General features: G+C 41.5%; 1 protein-coding gene across 1 annotated transcript; it reads left to right on the top strand.

The window, feature by feature from the left end:
- Positions 1–11846: 11846 nt before the first annotated feature.
- LOC149455116 (heme transporter hrg1-B) lies at positions 11847–12689 on the top strand. Its single transcript, XM_089686633.1, has one exon. It carries the CDS (start codon positions 11881–11883, stop codon positions 12316–12318), a length of 438 nt encoding a protein of 145 aa, XP_089542759.1. The 5' UTR covers positions 11847–11880; the 3' UTR covers positions 12319–12689.
- The last annotated feature ends 6466 nt before the right edge of the window (positions 12690–19155 follow it).

The raw sequence follows: 19155 nt of genomic DNA, 5'->3' as shown, positions 1-19155 counted from the left end.
GAGGCAGCAATAGACTCAATCAAGTGTTCGGCCAGAGTTCGGTCATGGCTAAGAGGGCTCTATGATTAAAACCCTGGGCAGCAGTTGCTTCTTGGAAGCAAAGTTGGTGCAGAAGTCCTTGTTTGGCAGTAAGCTTTGAATGTGCCACAGAAGCCCAGTAAGCCCTTTTGATGGTGAGCATGCCCAGACTTTCATGGTAGGTCCCGGGTTGGCACACTTTGCGGATGTCTGGACAGAAAATCGTGGAAACTCTTGGGTGAAGGCAACCGTCTCCACTGGTCACTTTTGGAGGTTTCGCAGTGCCCCTCCACCACACCACTTTTCTCCCACCAAGCTTCCGAACACACCACAAAAGGTAGGTTTACTGCTGCAATACATACGAGTGGATAAAGTGGATCTTCGAGATGGGTACCTTTCATCCAAAGGGACTCAACATTGACATGGATTTAAATTGTTTTATAGACAATAGTTGATTATGCTCATTTCCATATTTTTACCCCTTTATCCATTTTTGGTTCCATCCTTTTATATACTTTTTCCGAAATACCCATGCGCATTTTTATCCCCTAGCACTTTTACTATCAACGCCTTTTAATCATCATTGCAAATTTTAAAACTATGATTTTTATAAATAAGATTATATAATAATTTTGAATGTTTATTAATACCCACAATTAATTATTTTATTTTTGTATGTATTTTATACTTAAATAGCAACGTATTGCTATCTTATTCTCCTTTTTAGCTATACTATTCCCCTTTTTTAGCTAGATTACTCCATTTATTTTAGAGATACTATTTAGTTGTTCAGCTTATATATGACAGTGTTTAACAGTAACTGCTAAGTACTCTATTTATATTTTGATGTTATTTATGGTCTGATAACATTATTCATTTTCATGATGATTTTATATGGATTGACATTTGGATTTTTTAGATCATATTTTTGGATCCAATATGTCAATTTTAGACCCACTATGTTTGATACTTCTATTTTATGTTTTTCATGATGATTGGATGATTTTAGTATTTTGTTTTATCTGATTGACCATATGAATTATACCTTTATATTTATATATATATTTCTTAGGATCACTTAGCAATAGCCACATCATGCATATAATATACGATGTAATATATGGTCCTTCACATATGTTATGTACATATACCGTATCTCTATAATTTTTACCTTCTGCAGCAGTATTAATATTCGTACTGTAAGGTTTATTCATACTGCGCATGTGTGCATTATCTCCAGATCTGTATTTTCCATTTAAACTTCCCCAATTTCACAACAGATCATGCGTTTGCCAGTCTTTAATAATGCCTGATGTTTAATTTAGTAATCTGAAGCGTTGATAAATATCTGGATGAAGATCAATGTTTTCTTCACCTCACCTGCATAAGATGCGGTTATTGTGATAAAGGATCCACAGTAAAATGGTGCTTGCGCATGCACGGTAAGATCGCGGACTACAGTAACATGGTGACCGCGATCCGCACATGTGCCGCATTCGTTATATAAAGGCTTCACACTGGCGTCTTTGCGTATGAGCATACCCCACATCAATACATGCTCTTGCACGAAACGCGTCGAGGAGGAGCCGTGCGCAGTGACGTCACATCGCCACGACCACGTGGAGATCTGGTGGCCTTCTTAGAATCTCATATGGTCAGTTTTTATGCTTTCTTGTAACCACTTTTTACCTTATTAAATAAATATACTTTGGATATACTGCACTATGGGCTTCCCTCTTTTTGGCTCCTTGTGAGCGTATACCAATACAGAGCCCATTCTGGAGGACTGCCTGACATGCTGCAGACTACCCAGGGGAAGGGGATACACTTCTGTCCTTGACCAGACCAGGCTGACCTTAACCCTAAAAGGGCCTCCGGCAGACATCCTGAGAGGGAGATATATATATATATATATATGCGCATTACGGTTGCGCATCTGGTGAGTGCATATTCCTAACATATTTCACGGCACATCACCTGGATTATATAGAGCACCTACCTGAGATCTTTTCAGATGGAGCTTCACACTTAAGCACCTTTTTGGACTGTTTTTAGGACTATTAATGTGAATAGATAAATAGCACTATTAAGTGCTCACTAAACATCACCCGTTACACCTCTCAGCATTGTATATTTGCACTTTTGTTACTTTAATCCTTACATATATGCAATTTGTGCAATTCATATGGTATTATATATATATATTGGACTTTATTTGCTGTTCTAACGCCGCACCTTACTGTCTTTGATTATTTTGGAGGATTTTTGGTTTGCCTTTTTGGTGCTTTGGCTGCTTGTGATTGTTTATAGCGCTCACTTATTTTATCATATACAATACATACGAACACTTCAACTTCAGGGGGCAGTAGTTCTGGTTCCATTTACAGAAAGATATACAGGTTTCTATTCTATTCCGTTTATGGTCCACAAGAAGTACGGGGGTTGGCGTCCGGTTATAGACCTAAAAAGACTTAACTGCTTTATCCTCTTGGAGAAGTTCAAGATGGAGTCCATCCACACAATCATCCAAACAATATAGCCAGGAGACTGGATGCTTTCACTGGATCTCCAGGATGCTTACCTTCATATCCCAGTCCTTCCTACCTTCCAAAAATACCTAAGGTTTGCGATTGGGCACTCGCACTTACAGTTCAGCAACCTTATGTTTGGGCTATGCACTTCTCCAAGGACATTCACAAAAGTCCTTATTTCCATATTAGCCCCACTCAGACTGCAGGACCTCTGGGTTCACATACCGATGGTCCCTTGGGCTCATTGGCATTTGTGCGGATTCCTAGCGCAATGAAGGAAACAGAGCCTAGCTCAATTGATAACAGTGTCGCTCAGTATGAGGAGGACTCTGCAGTGGTGTTTGAAGAAAGAGTCCCTGCGGAAGTCATGCCCCTTAGGGCCCTTAGACTGGATCACTGTTACAACAGATGCCAGCGAGACAGGCTGGGGGGTGCACTGTGAGGGTATATCAGTCCAGGGTAAGTGGAGATTCCCAGCCCAAGGAGCAGTCTCTAATGTGCTGGATGTAGGCCTAACTAATCCTTTTTTTATGCTATTCACTGGTCCTGAGGGAGCGGATCAGAGGTGGAGTTCTATCACTGGTATGCTGCCATTGATTGGCATCAGGAAAGGAAAATTACGATAAGTGTTTGATACAACTTTCCGTTATGTTAGCCTATTTGGCCAGGAGCATTAGAATAAGAGTATAGAGACTGAAAAAACATATTTCCTGTGCATTTAAGAGAGGTTTTTGGAAAGATAAAACACTGAACGTACCTAAATGTTAGGTATGTTTAGTACTTGATTAATTCCAATGGCCAAAATAAATTAATATTCTGGCCAATAGAATGAATGAACACCCAAATGCTTGATGCGCCTAAATGCATTTGCAAAATGCAACTTTATGTACATTTTTTAAGCTTCTTTTTCCTGGCAGGGGCAATGGCATCCAGGAAAGGAAAAAAAAAAGTGCCGTTTGTATGAGGACTTAAACTTTTTAAAAGGTCAGTTCTCAAATAAAAGTGTTAATGCTAGTTTTCTGCAAATTTCAGAACAGAAGTATATAACATTACGCAGTTACATAGTTAGTGCGACCTACAGTTGATCCAGAGAAATTTAAAAAACCTTATAAAGTATGGTCTAATTTTCTACAAAAGGGGTAAAAATTCCTTTCTTGTCCTATGAGGCTATTCAATATTTCATGCTATGGTAAACAGGTCCCAAGAGCATTTGGGAATAAAGTTGTACATGTACAGCAAGGTAAAACTGGGTAAACATTCAGTAAAACTTATATAGGTAGATGAGGGATTTATCTTCTATATTAAGCTCATTTTTATCACCGTCCATTAAAATTTGAAATTAAGAATGAAACTCACTTTATTCATGACAAAAAATGGATTTCAAAGTGTCACTGTAACAATTCATTTGTATTTAATCATTACATGTGGCTTGAAGTGTGTTCAATTTACTTTAATCTAGATCCCATCACACACTTTTTTGTGTTTATCCTAATTTGGCTTTCACAAGTCTCTCATAGCCACAAAAAATAAATTGAGGCACCTGTTCTTATTGTTTTTTCTTAACACAGAATAAAGGTTTATTTTGAGAGAAAGATTGTATCTTTAAGAACAATCCAATTCTTGTGGTGAGGTGTTGGAACACCTGCATCAACCGTCTATAATTCTCATGACATTTTATGTGAATCTGGGTCTGTAGGAGGTATAATGTAATTTCTACCAGCAGATGTGCAGAGATACATATTTGTGTGCTAGTCAACTTGCTAGAATTTGGGGTATTTAAGGGTACTTGCACACAGTACTGAAGTTTAAACATCATAATTTGTAGCTGAAATGTCTTGCATTTATTTTGCATGTATTTGTGTGCATAATTTCATGTACACACACGTACATGAGAAAAATAAATCCTAGCTCGCAGAATGCAATTTTAAACTCTGTAAATTAACAATTTATGGGTGTATGCACATATTTGTACATATTTGCATGTATGAGCATAAAATGTTTACTAGCAACTGATTTCTGTATTTTTTTATTTTACTCATCTCATGCTTATGCACCTGTGTGTACAGGTACATTGCAAAGCAATAGGCTGCATTTAGACCCGTAAAAAGAATTACACCTGTATGCCTAAAAACTGTGATTTTTAAGCAGCCGTGTGCAAGTAGCCTTAAGAGTTGAACATTCAGTTCTGGTGTGGAAGGGAGGTAAGGATGTTGTGTAGCAGGGCAGCATAAATGCATTTTGACCCTCTTGAGCACTGCAGTGGGGAGGTGCTCTAATGGCCCACATGAATCCTTTAACATAGGGCCTTTGGGGTTCTGCTTCTGAAATGGCCATCACTAGCTCTTTCCTCTTTTGAAGCCCCTAAAGGCACCAAGTCTATCTTGACCAGGATCTGGTGGCTTATCCAGTCCTGAACCTATGACTAAAGACTCCACATCCTCAAACTGCACAGAAAAGTTCCAGGGAAAGTTCCTGTTAGTCAAAAATGACAATATCCAGACTGGTACATATATTGTGAAGTTTTAGTGAATAGTTGTAATTACAGGGTTTGGTACATTCAGCCACTCTCCAGGTGGCATGGTGGCATAAAGCAAAGGAATCCTTACAGAGTGGGAATCCACTGATCAAGGCCCGTGATGTTTAGCCCAGGCATCTGCAAGCACGGGGCATGCCCTAATGTTACCTCCCAGTAAAGGGAGAAATACCAGGCTTCCCCAATAGGGTAAGCATAAGAAATGCATTGCAAGCTAGGCTACATCTCTCCTGACTGCAGACTAGTTCCTTCCATGAGTGGGAAAACTATGCACCACCTCCCTGACCTTTTATACCACTTCTGCAACATAGGTGACTGGCAGAAAGGCAACGCAGCAACCACAGATTTGAATGAATAGATAAAGGGCTGCACAGTACCAAAGTTGTCTCACACTAACAGACATTGACACCTAGTGGTACTCCAGGGAACTGTCTGTCTCAACTTGGCCTATGCTGCAGGAAAAAAATAACTGTAGCCAATTCCCTGTAGAATATAGGTGCCACCTAGTGGCCAATTGCAAAAGCAAGAATAAGAAACTCTTTTCTGAATAATTTTGTTCCTTGATAGAATGTGGAAGATTTAATACTTTACTCAGGTTCTATTGCTGTGTGCGACCATCTCTGGAAAATTTTCCCACACTTTCTATTCCTGTGATAACCTTACAAAAACTAATGGGTACAGTTATCACTCCTAGATTGTAAGCTCCAAGGAGCAGGGCCCTCAATTCCCTCTTGTATTGAACTGTATTGTTACTGTATTGTCTCCCACTATAATGTAAAGCACTGAGCAAACCATTGGCGCTATATAAATCCTGCATAATAATAATCACTGAGACAGTGATGCACAAAGTGTGATTAAACCATTTTCAGAAGTTCTAACTCCTCGTAACTCTGCTAATAACACATTCATGAGGTTTATTGACAGGAAGTGAATGGACATATCCCTAATGCAGGCGGTAACAGCAATACATATACAGTAGTGGTGCCAGACAAATCTGCTGCAGAAAAATATTAAGCACACTACAAATCCAGTGGATCATTTCCAGTAAATCCTTTCATTGAATTATGTATGATGGTATGTTGACAATGTTTTGGCATAGCAATAAAAAGCTGATAAAGGCACTAACCATCCCATCAGGCTGCAGCATAAGCATTTTTTCATGTAATGTCACTCATTAAAATATGTATTTTAACAGAAATGTCTGTACTGTGCTGGACAAAAAAGTGTGTTTTGGACAGGTTTTTTTTTTTAGTTTAGTTTTGTTTTTACAAAAATATGATCAAGTGTTTGGGCTACACAAACAGGATGTAGCATGCATTCAGTGTTTTTCAGATATGTAAAAGCAAACCACATTACCATTGAAAGAATACAAGTGCCCTTTCTGTGAATTACCTTTAATAGCAAACATATTTTCTGTCCCAACAAAACCTGTATATTTGCAGGCAAGTTTGTACAGTAAATAGGCAAAAATGTAAATGCAGCACTTTAAGGTAAATGTAAAAGCAAATCACACCTTTCAAATACCAGTAAGGTAATGCCCAACAACAAAAAAAATGATCACTGTTGTTTCAAGTAAAAGTTTGTTTCGTAAATTACTTTTGGTTAAGGGATTTCCCACAGTACTTGTACAGTACAAATCTTGCATTTACCAATCTATCAGCACAAAATTTAGTATTTCTTGGAAAATAAAACAGGGCTTTGGTGTACAAAAAAAGTAAATCTTCCACACTACTGACCAAGAAAACATTTTCAGGGACTGGAAATTAAAAAGGCACAACTATAATACATTATTTTTCAACTACCTTAAATGGAACAGGCTGTCCAGCACAACTGGCAGTTAGAGGGTTGAGACAAACCATTTAGCACTGGGGTTGATTTACTAAAGAAAAATAGTCTGTTCACTGCAAGGGAATTTTCACTCTTTGCAAGGGCATTGTTATTTAGCTTAGAGAATGTGGTGAGAGCTTCACCTCTTTCACTAAGCTAAGTAAAAATTCCCTTGCAATGTGAATGGCCTATTTGCCAGCGGTGGTTACAATGCTTAGCTTTTCTTTTATGTAAAACCTTTATCCCAAAAGAAAAAAAATCTATTGCTCTAACTACTTAAAAAAGGGTTTTACTGTAGATGGAGTTCAGCTTTAATTTGTTAGTCAAGTAAGTCTAAATTTGCTTGTGAATCTAACACTGTCCTCTCCACAGGTTGACAATACAGCTGTCTGAGGGAGTTTCTGTTGAAAATCAATGTAGCCACATTTAATGGCAATTAGGCTACAAAATGATTATTTTTGTAGGGTTCAGATACTTCTTAAAGCCTTCTTTTCCACCAAAATGCTCAAAAATTTATTTTCAGTAGAAGATGCCTTTGTAATTTTCAGCTACATGAAAGCGGAGTTCCTGCTGAATTAAAAAAAAAAAATCAGCAGCTACAAAAACTGTAGCTGCTGACTTTTAAAATACAGACACTTACCTGTCCCTCAGTCCAGCGGTGTCCTCACCACTGCTGGTTTCACCAGATGTCTTCTTTCCCCGGCGCTGGCATCTTCAGTGTGGGCACCTGGCTATGATAGCTTGTGGCTTCACAGCCCGGTGCCCACTGTGCATGCGCGAATAGCGCTGCGCTTTCTGAATGGTCCTGTGGTCTTCTGAGACCTGTCACGTGTACCAGAAGTCTACTGGGAGGGAGAGGGGAGGACAGCTTCTGCTTCCGATCGCTTTAGGAGATCGCACCTGAAGTGGGAGCGGGTACCTGTCAAATTCGGGTACCTGCTCCCCAAAGTCAAATTAAGTTTAAAGCTTATTTTTTGGTATTAAGTGATGTCCTCTTCCTATTCTCTCATGGTGGATAGCCCCGCCTGCAGCTCACATTACGATGTGAGCACTGTTCTCTGTGATCCTCGGTGATCCCAGGTCAGCTTCATGATGATTCTCTCTAAAGGGAATATTAAAGTGTTACTAAACTCACAACAGTAATATCAGTCTGTATATGCAGTAAAGCCTGCTTGTTATACTCACTGTGGAACCCAAGGGGTTAATCCTCTACATTGTGTAAAAAGGCCGTTTGGTCCTTCCTTCTTTGTTTTCCTTTTTTCAAGCGGCCACCTCTTATCTCCTAAAACAGACTGAACTGTAGGTATTTGTACAAGCTCAGTTTTGTGTGTATTTGGGTGAGTGCATGTGATCAGCGCTGTCCAGACAGAGGTCAGGGATTTCGCATCCTCCTAGAGCAAAAAGAAAACTCCTTCTACAAGCTTTAGCTAGTGATGGGCTGGACATAGATAGAAGCCACAAGACTGCTCTAACTGCTGATGAGAAAAGGTATTTAGCAGTTTATTTTTACTAAAATAATTGCACTTCCATGTTGTATGTACTGTGAGAGACCAGATATAGTGAATACAGTGTTTAGTAACACTTTAATCTTTAATGATGGCGCTAGCAGGCAGAAAGTGACGGGTGGGTGGCATTGGGGACAATGGTTGTATTTAGGTTTTGTGCTGCCCTAGGCAACACAAACTGTGCGCCACCCCCCCACCCCAATGAGAGAGCGAGAGAGTTCAATGAGTGTGTGTGTGTGTGTGTATATACGATTCTCTCTCTCTTCTCTCTCTTTCTTTTCCCTCTCTTTCTCTCTTTTCCCTCTGTCTTCCCTCTCACTTTCTCTCTCTCTCTTGCCTCTCTCTCTTCTCTCTACCCCCCTCTCTCTTCCCTCTCTCTCTTTTCCCTCTCTCTTCCTTCTCTGTCTCTTTCGCTGCCCCCTCTCTCTTCCCTCTCATTCCCCCCCCTCTCTCTCCCCCCCCTCTCTCATCTCTCTTCCCCCCCCCTCTCTCTTCCCTCTCTCTTCTCTCTCCCCCCTCCCTCTCACTCTCTCTTTCCTCTATCTCTCTCTTCTCCCCCGTTCTCTCTCTCTCTTCCCTCTCTTTCTCTCTCTTACCTCTCACTTTCTCTCTCTTCCCTCTCTCTCTTCTCTCTACCCCCTCCTCTCTCTCTCTCTCTACCTTATCTGTCTCTTTCTCTTCCCCCTCTCTCTTCCCTCTCTCTTCCCCCCTTCTATCTCTTCCCTCCCTCCCTCCTCTCTCTCTCCTCTATCTCTCTTCCTTTTATCTACCCTCTCTCTTCCCCCCTCTCATTCTCGCTCTCTCCTCTCTCTCTCTCTCCCCTCTCTCTCTCTCCTCTCTCTTTCTTCCCTCTCCCTCTCTCTCCTCTCTCTCGCCTCTCTATCTCTATTCCCTCTCTCTCTTCCCTCTCTCTCTCCCCCCCTCTCTCTCTTCCCTCTCTCTCTCATATCGTAGCTCTTTCCTCTCTGCCACTTTTCTTCTCCCTGCTCCAGGCTGTTCCCTCGTCCCAGCTCTGAGTGCTGGCGGGGGAAGGAGCTCAGCGGAGAGCGGCCACCCATGAACACCAGGGCACCCCTTCCACACGGCCAGGTCTGTCTCTCCCTCCAGCAGCAGAAAGCCGGCAGGAGGAAGAGGGGGAGAAACCTCAAACTGGCTTTCAGCTGCTGGAGGGAGAGATACACAGTTCATCCTTCTACAACTGCTGTCCCACACCACACCGATCCTCCTGATGTATGGGCCACCTACAGGAGTACCGGTGGCACCCCTCTGATGGTGACCCTGCATGGCTTTGTCCTTTGCTGCTCACCAAGTCCCTAAATATTGCCGCCCTAGGCAAACGCCTTGTTTGCCTCGTGGTAGATACGCACCTGAGTGGGGAGGATGCAGAGACTGGCACTGGAGAATGGAGAAGGAATATATCCCAGCCTGACATACTACACCACCAATTGAAAAAGAAAGAGCTATTTACAGTATGTGGAATTGGACTTTAAGTGTTCATTCCTGTATATGTCAGCCTTTCTGCCCAGTTCAAGTTGATGGTCCTTAACATTTTGAAGGCAACAACACAATTCTAATTCTGTTTAATTCTCTTGTTGACATGTATTCAGTTCAAAAAGGGTGGAGCATATGTGAGCTCAGTAAGGAAATATTTTCTTTACTGCAATGTCACAATGGAGTGGAGTGCAATTAAGCTGTGTTAACTGTGGTTTAGCTGATAACTATATATTTGGGAATATTTTGTGAAGGTATTGTTCTGTAAGTGGTATTGTCGGTTTGTCTGATTTAGCAGTAGTTGATTTTGTAAGTTTTGCTATGTGTGGGAAGGAATGATTAAAGTTTAGTGAGAGGGGAAGAAAAAAAAACTCATCCACTTTATATTGATGTGCATGTGGTGGCATTGCCTGTCACATTTAGCAATTAAAGTCCAAACACGGGTTCAGGATCCATCTCCTGTTTGCCCCCTCACCCTTATAAAAGCACCCCCCAAAAAACTTTATATATTTTATATGTGGGCCTTACATCCAGTCACATGATGCCATAGGTATTCTTCATCTTCTTGTTCTTCCCATGGTGGGCATAACGTGAATGCACCACTATCTACAACACTCAGCATTCTCTTGAGAGTTCAGGGTGGGGGGGTGGGCCCAGTGGGCCCTTAACGCACTGGGTCATAGGAAGTGTGTAAAATGGGGATGGGTGTCATTTATCTGTGAGAATAGTGATGAAGTTTTGTTATATTTATTAATGAATTTATGGGGTCAACACTGTATATCAGTCATATGCTGGAAACTAAGATTTTTTTTCCTAACTTGGAAGTGGGCTTTAAGTTATGTTAACTGCAATTGGGACTGCACAGTTTAGAAAATGAAACAGTTTAAAATAGTAAAGCAAAATAAACAAAGGTAACTTTGCAATTGTTTGGGTTTTTGGTGATGTTTAAAGTTTTTGTCTGAAAACTTAAAGCCTTTCCAAACGTAATTTTTTAATTAAAATAATCAATATGTTAAAGTCACCTGCTCTGTGCAATGGTATTCCACAGAGTGGCCCCAAACCTCCTCTTCTGGGGTCCACAACTGGTGATCTTGGCTCCTCCTCTTCTGTGTCTGCTCCCATAGTAAGCCGCTTGGGGGAAGGGGGGGGCAAGCAGGCGGCAAAATGTTTTTTTACCTTTGAAACACTGGACATACAGTATTCCTCAGTTAGTTACAGGTTGTATGCTAAGGATGGATGGCATTCCATAAGAGAGGGTGCAGCTGTGTTGGTAGACAGAGTAGTTAGAGGCATGGAGAAGATTTTTAAGATGTGGGTAAGATAGAAAAAATAGCACATTTTAGGGATAACTGGGAATATTGTTTGCTGGAGTTAACAAGAATAGTAAAGTAATAAGTAGGAAATAAATAAAGTGCAGCGCTAAAAGATGTCAGACAAATATTCGTTCTTAAAAAGTTTGTTTAAAAAGTTCATGCAGTATTCCACTTTGCAATATATTCGTGCAAAATATCAAATGGATGTAATGACAATCAGATGGAGGACACAGCTGTGAGAAATCCAGTGAATATGACAGAAATGCGCACTCACAGCGTCACAAGCTGTCAGTTCCTCCTGAGGCCTTTCGTGCCAAGGCACATCATCAGACGGGGGAGGCTGACCCCCACTGACTATTACACCCCTCCAAGAAAAACTAACTGGTCATTTACCCAACAGAACAAACTTGACCCGCACAATCAACACTATCACTCTAACTACTATTCCACCAATCCAACCCCACGGAAATTTAAAGAAAATGGGGAAGGAAACACCCCCTTCCTAATAACCCTCCTCAAAGGAGGAAATCAACTAACCCCCACAACAATTATCAGTAGCTGGCGGCTCTCTCCGCCAATCCGCTGTGAGCCCCGGGCGGGCAGTGTGCTTTGCGCACTGTGGTGAGGAGTGAGCTCGGTGTGGTTGTGTCTCTTGGGGCTCAATGGCGGTCACCAAGCTGCTCTGGATTCGGATGGGTTACGCCACGGTGGGCGCTGTGGTTGGTCTGTCTGCCTTCCTGGCGTGGAATGTGGCTTTCGGGCAGCCGTGGACTGCGGCTATGGGGGGCCTGTCAGGTGTTTTGGCCTTGTGGGCCCTCATCACACATATTATGTATGTACAAGACTTTTGGAGGACATGGCTGAAAGGACTTCGCTTTTTCCTCTGTGTTGGAATTTTCTTCTTTATCCTGGCTTTTATAGCATTTGTCACATTCCTTGCGTTAGCCATATCCAACCATCAGTCAATCACAGATCCAAAGAACTTGTACTTGTCCTGCATATGGAGTTTCATGTCGATGAAGTGGGCCTTCCTACTTGGTCTCTACTCATTCCGTTACAGGAAAGAGTTTGCTGATATCAGCATCCTCAGTGACTTCTGACCAGCAAATTTCAGTGACTGAAAGCAGATTTTATCAAATGGTCTTAAACACATACCAGCTCCTTGTCTGTCACTCAGTTATGCACAGTGACCTCTAATGGAAATGAAGATGTAAAGGGACTAATGGAGCAGCAGGGCAGATGAGATGTTGTATCCATTCTCATTTTTATTACAGCTCTCTTCATCCTCTATAACTAGTTCTTTTAAACATAACCTTTTCTTTCTTAACCAATGTTACCCATGGAATTTACTAAGCATTTTAACAGCGGTATAGCATACTGCTTCTGTCAGACAAACTTAATCAGCACAGTCACTTTATCTCTGCTTTACCCAAATGGAACTAGAATGAAATGGTCTTGCAGTTTTAGCACACAGGGCTTATTCTGATGCAGCATCCCCAATAAGTTCTGGTATTGATACAGATGTTTTATTTTTACTGGTTTATATGTGTTACTTTTGAATGTTTTGTACGTGTTCTATGTAAACACGCACAATGAATACCGACTTTTTGTCGCCTAAAAAAAACCCTTTTTAATTAAATGGTTTCTAAATAGAAGCAAATGCAGGAAATTAATCCTGCATTATTTACAAATTATGTAGCAACAATTTTAAATTATTGAAAAATGTACATTTTCTTATTTTAAGAAACTATAAAGTGCAATCTGATAAACCCAAGAAAAAAGTACAGCTACCAGGTGTATACAGTGCTTTGTTAAAATTGTTTGAGTCCAACAAAATTAAATAAAGAAAAAAATGTAAAAAAAGGTCAGCCTCCCCCCTCTGACGATGTGCCTTAGCACGAAAGGCCTCAGGAGGAACTGACAGCTTGTGACACCTCATTGCCGTCCAGACCACGAGGAGGTCTGGTGGCCATTTTACTTTAGGTCTGTACTCACATATTTTACCTTTGTATTGTCTGGCTCTTGCCAATATTATTGCTGACCTGTCCTTACTCAGTTTGCTATTAATAAAATTTGACAATACTACACTATGGGTATTCTCCCATCTTTTGCCCCTTACTGAGGGGTTACCAGACCAGCAGACACAGCCTTCAGTGCACACTACACCCAGAGGAGGGAGCCTTCACCTGGTTGATTTACCCTGATCCTGAGGAGGTCCTCTGAATCCAGCAGACCATCGCTTGATGACACCCCTTCCTGAGGGAATATGATACCTGCGGATTTAATACACATACAGTCATGGCCGAAATTGTTGGCACCCTTGATATTTTTCCTGAAAATCAAGTATTTCACACAAAAAAGGTATTGCATTAACACATGTTTTGCTATACACATGTTTATTCCCTTTGTATGTATTGGAACAAATATAAAACAGAGGCAGAAAAGCAAATATGACATAATGTCACACAAAACCCCAAAAATGGGCTGGACAAAAGTATTGGCACCCTTAACTTAATATTTGGTTGCACACCCTTTGGAAAACATAACTGAAATCAGTCGCTTCCTATAACCATCAATAAGCTTCTGACACCTCTCACCCGGAATTTTGGACCACTCTTCCTTTGCAAACAGCTCCAGGTCTCTCTTATTGGAAGGACACCTTTTCCCAACAGCAATTTTAAGATCTCTCCACAGGTGTTCAATGGGATTTAGATCTGGGCTCATTGCTGGCCACTTCAGAACTCTCCAGCGCTTCTTTGCCATCCATTTCTGAGTGCTTTTTGACGTATGTTTGGGGTCATTGTCCTGCTGGAAGACCCAGGATCTTGGACGCAAACCCAGCTTTCTGACACTGGGCCCTACAGTGCGACCCAAAATCCTTTGGTAATCCTCAGATTTCATGATGCCTTGCACACAGTCAAGGCACCCAGTGCCAGAGGCAGCAAAACAACCCCAAAACATCATTGAACCTCCACCATATTTTACCGTAGGTACTGTGTTTTGTTCTTTGTAGGCCTCATTCCGTTTTCGGTAAACAGTAGAATGATGTGCTTTACCGAAAAGCTCTATCTTGGTCTCATCTGTCCACAAGACGTTTTCCCAGAAGGCTTTTGGCTTACTCAAGTACATTTTGGCAAACTGTAGTCTTGCTTTTTTATGTCTCTGTGTCAGCAGTGGGGTCCTCCTGGGTCTCCTGCCATAGCGTTTCATTTCATTTAAATGTCGACGGATAGTTCGCGCTGACACTGATGCTCCCTGAGCCTGCAGGACAGCTTGAATGTCTTTGGAACATGTTTGGGGCTGCTTATCCACCATCCGGACTATTCTGCGTTGCAATCTTTCATCAATTTTCCTCATCCGTCCACGACCAGGGAGATTAGCTACAGTGCCATGGGTTGCAAACTTCTTGATAATGTTGCGCACTGTGGACAAAGGCAAATCTAGTTCTCTGGAGATGGACTTGTAACCTTGAGATTGTTGATATTTTGCCACAATTTTGGTTCTCAGGTCCTCAGACAGTTCTCGTCTCCTCTTTCTGTTGTCCATGCTTAGTGTGGCACAGACAGACACACAATGCAAAGGTTAAGTGAACGTCTCTCCTTTTTATCTGCTTTCAGGTGTGATTTCTATATTGCCCACACCTGTTACTTGCCCCAGGTGAGTTTACAGGAGCATCACATGCTTGTAACATTCTTATTTATCCGCAGTTGTGAAAGGGTGCCAATACTTTTGTCCAGCCCATTTTTGGAGGTTTGTGTGACATTATGTCGAATTTGCTTTCTTTCCTCCCTTTTTTTGTTTTGTCCCAATACACACAAAGGGAATAAACATGTGTATAGCAAAACATGTGTTAATGCAATACGTTTCGTGAGAAATACATGATTTCCTGGAGAAATATCAAGGGTGCCAACAATTTCGGCCATGACTGTATGCGCATTTCCTATGCGCGGTCGGTGAGTGCGCATTTCTGTCATTTTCACTGGATTTCTCACAGCTGTGTCCTCCATCTGATTGTCATTACATCCATTTGATATTTTGCACGAATATATTGCAAAGTGGAATACTGCACAAACTTTTTAAACAAACTTTTTAAGAACGAATATTTGTCTGACATCTTTTAGTGCTGCACTTTATTTATTTACTATTTAGATGTGAGGCGGTTGTGATCTCCTCTAGTGCTTTAGCTGCTTATTTATCTATTTATATATTCATACTGAAGGAGCGATAATAGAGTAATAAGTGTATGTGCTACTAACTAAAGTGACAGCAAAATTTTAAATTGCAAATTGGTTAACCGGTTCTGCACCGCCCTATAGCAGAAATACTGCTACAGGGCGGCACGGGTGCGCAAAATCACGTATATATGCATGATTATGCAGTTCCGGGTAGGGGGTACAAAGCAGTGTGCTTAAAGTGAAGCACACACATAGTCAACATAGTGAAACAGCACATAGCACATAGTTAACCCTTTGATCACCCCAGATGTTAACCCCTCCTTGCCCAGTGCCATTAGTACAGTGTCAGTGCTTTTTATTAGCACTGATCACTGTATTGGATGTCACTGGGCAAGTCAGTTCCCCCCAGTGTTAGAATGCCCTCCACAGTTCCGCTATAAGTCGCTGTTCATTGCCATTACTAGTAAAAAAAAAAGAAAAATTCCAGTATCTATACCACCATTTGTAAACGCTATAACTTTCATGTAAACCAATTAATTTACACGTATTGGGATTTTTTTTTTGCAAAGAAATGTAGCAGAATACATTTTGGCCTAAATTTATGATGAAATTAGATTTATAAATTTTTTGTACTAGACATGTTTAATAGCAAAATGTCAAAAATATAATTTGTTTTCAAAATTGTCAGTCTTTTTTTGTTTATAGAGCAAAAAACGCAGAGGTGAAAGAAAGCTCTATTTGTGGGGGAAAAAAAGGATGGAAATTTAATTTAGGTGCAGCATTGCATGACTGCGCAATTGCCAGTTAAAGTAAAGCAGCGTCGTATTGCAAATATGGTCTGGTCAGGAAGGGGGGGTAAATTCTCTGGAGGGCAAGTGGTTAATGCAAGTAGTCTTCCAAACAAAATTGATGAATTGGAATTGCTGATGATAAAGTTTATGATTTTAGTAGAAATAATGAAAAACTGGTTGGATGATAGTTATGGATAATTCACATTGTATTGTTATAGTTCTTGTCAACTATCCCTTTATCTCTATTCCCTTTACTAAATGCCTTCAATTCCTTCTTAAATGTCTAGTAGGTTCACTTTTTAATACCTTTTAGCAGCCTTTGTAAATCAAGCTGCCTAGGTACACTGGGGTGCCTTTAGGATTCTCCAGCGGTACCTTGGCAAAATGTCTAAAAATTGCCCCCGATTTGTACACAAGCCAGCAGTAGATCAAGCCTGCCTTTCAGTTACACAAAGCCCCAGCTTTTCATTGTGCGCCATTACAACCTTCCAGTTGCTGGCATCCTAACAGCCAGTGACATCATTGGTTGATAAGGAGGACGTCAGGCGCCTGCACAGCAACTTGATTGTCCCTCTCCTGCCCCTCTTCATCTGCACTGGGGTCACATTAGCTGAGTGAGGAAGAGAAACTGAGAGATAAAAAAAAATGCTAGAATACTAGTTGGTACCAGTTTGCAAAGGTGTATTTGCTTTGGAAGAATAAGGCTCCATTCACACTTGTGTGACTTGTCATGCAACTGTGGACACATAGGGGTTTATTTACTAAAGCTGGACAGTCCAAAATCAGACTCCCTTCTGCATAGAAACCAATCAGCTTCCAGGTTTCATTGCCAAAGCTTCATTGAACAAGCTGAGGTTAGAAGCTGATTGGTTTCTATGCAGAAGGGAGTCTGATTTTGGACTGTCCAGCTTTAGTAAATAAACCCCATAAAGTCGCATTAAAAGTTGCAGCCCATGTATTTAAATGGCTGCCATTCAAATTGATGTAACTTAAAGTTGCAGCAACTTTAAAAAGGTTCCTGCACTACTTTGATGGGACTTTCTTGTGATTTGAGTACCATAGACTGCAATGTAAACTCTCAAAAGTCACATGAAAGTTGCATTTTAATGTTATCAACGTGACAGTTGTGCAGCAGTCAAAGCCAAAGTCACATCCAAGTTGCACCCATCCAAAGTTGCATAAAAGTTGCATCTAAGCTGCAATGTAAAGTTGCACGACTTTAGTGTAGCACAAGGAGCCTAAATCACCTCTAATGTCGGGTGTCCTGCATGTGTGGATGTTGTTGCATTATGTAAAACTAATAATTTAGATCAGGGGTCTCCAAACTTTCTAAAGAAAGAGCCAATTTACTGTCCTTTAGACTTCTTTTTTGGGGGGACTGTACCCAGTGGGAGTAAACAATGCCCTATCTTTGGTATTGGTGGAGAAATAGTTGGTGTCAGTAGGAGGAATAGTGCCCCATCGGTGGTGTCAGTGGAGGGAATAGTAACCCATTATTGTTGTCAGTTGAAGGAATTATGCCCCATTGTTGGTGCTATTGGCAGGAATATTGCCTCAAGGGCTGGATAAAGGGATGCAAAGGGCCGCATAATACTTTGCCTCATAATCACATATATTTAATAAAACAACCCCTCCCCCCATGTCTGCTAAAACGATTATGACATATTTCCTACTTTTTGCTTTCTAAATTATTTATCCCTTTTATAATTTAACTGGATTCTCTTTGTAATTAATTTTTTTAACCACCTCCCGCCCGCCATATAGTAATATGACGGACGCAAGGTGGTTCTCTCGTCATATGACGTCCTCCCATTCTATCCACGCATGCGCAACTCCTGGAGCGTGCGGCGATCGGCTGTGCGCTATGTCCCTCGGACACAGCAGATCACTGATCCACGGAAAGAGCCGAAGATGCCGGCTCGGTCATGGGATCAGCTGTGTCCAGTCACAACTGATCACATGTAAACAGGGAAATGCCAGTTAGCCAGTTATCGGCATTTCTCTCCCCACGAGCTGTCACGCTGACAGCTCGTGAGAAGAGGAGAGCCGGTAATCAGCATTCCTCGGAGGGGACATGTACACTGATCATCAGGGCACTGATGATCAGTGTGCCCTGATGATCTGTGTAGCCCCAGCAGCGCCACCAGTCAGTGTCCATCAGTGCCAGCTCTCAGTGCTCATCCTGCCACCTGCCAGTGCCCATCAGTGCCACATCAGTGCCACATTTCAGTGCCCATCAGTGCCACATCAATGCCACATATCAGTGCCCATCTGAGCTGCCTTTCAGTGTCACCCATCAGTGCCAGTTAGTGCCACCTATCAATGCCAGTCAGTGCCATCTATCAGTACTGCCAATCAGTGCCACCTATCAGTGCCAGTCAGTGCCGCCTATCAGTGTGCATCAGTGCCGCCTATCAGTGCCTGTCAGTGCTGCCTAACAGTGCCAGTCAGTGCCACCTAACAGTGCCAGTCAGTGCCGCCTATCAGTGCCACCAATCAGTGCTGCCTATCAGTGCCATATATTAGTGTTGCCTTTCAGTGCCCATCAGTGATGCCTGTCAATGCCCATCAGTGCCACCTACCAGTGCCTCCTCATCAGTGCCCATCAGTGAAGCCTATCAGTGCCCATCAGTGCAGCCTCATTAGCGCACATCAGTGAAGGAGAAAAATCACTTATTTACAAAATTTTATAACAAAAACTAAGAAAAACTGTTTTTTTTTCCAAATTTTCAGTAGTTTTTGGTTTGTTTAAGAAAAAATAAAAAACCCAGAGGTGATTAAATACCACCAAAATAAAGCTCTATCTGTCACAAAAAAATGATAAAAATGTCATATGGGTACAGTGTTGCATGACCGCGTAATTATCATTCAAAGTGCAACAGCGCTGAAAGCTGGAAATTGGCCTGGGCTGGAAGGGGGTATAGGGCCCTGTAGGCTAGTGGTTAATATCCTCATCAACCATTGTTTTAAA

Source organism: Staurois parvus, unplaced genomic scaffold (genome assembly GCF_062004578.1).
Source record: "Staurois parvus isolate SC_StPar_1 unplaced genomic scaffold, SC_StPar_1.0 ptg000403l, whole genome shotgun sequence".
Classification (NCBI taxonomy): Eukaryota; Metazoa; Chordata; class Amphibia; order Anura; family Ranidae; genus Staurois; species Staurois parvus.
This window is presented reverse-complemented; position numbering and strand designations above follow the sequence as displayed.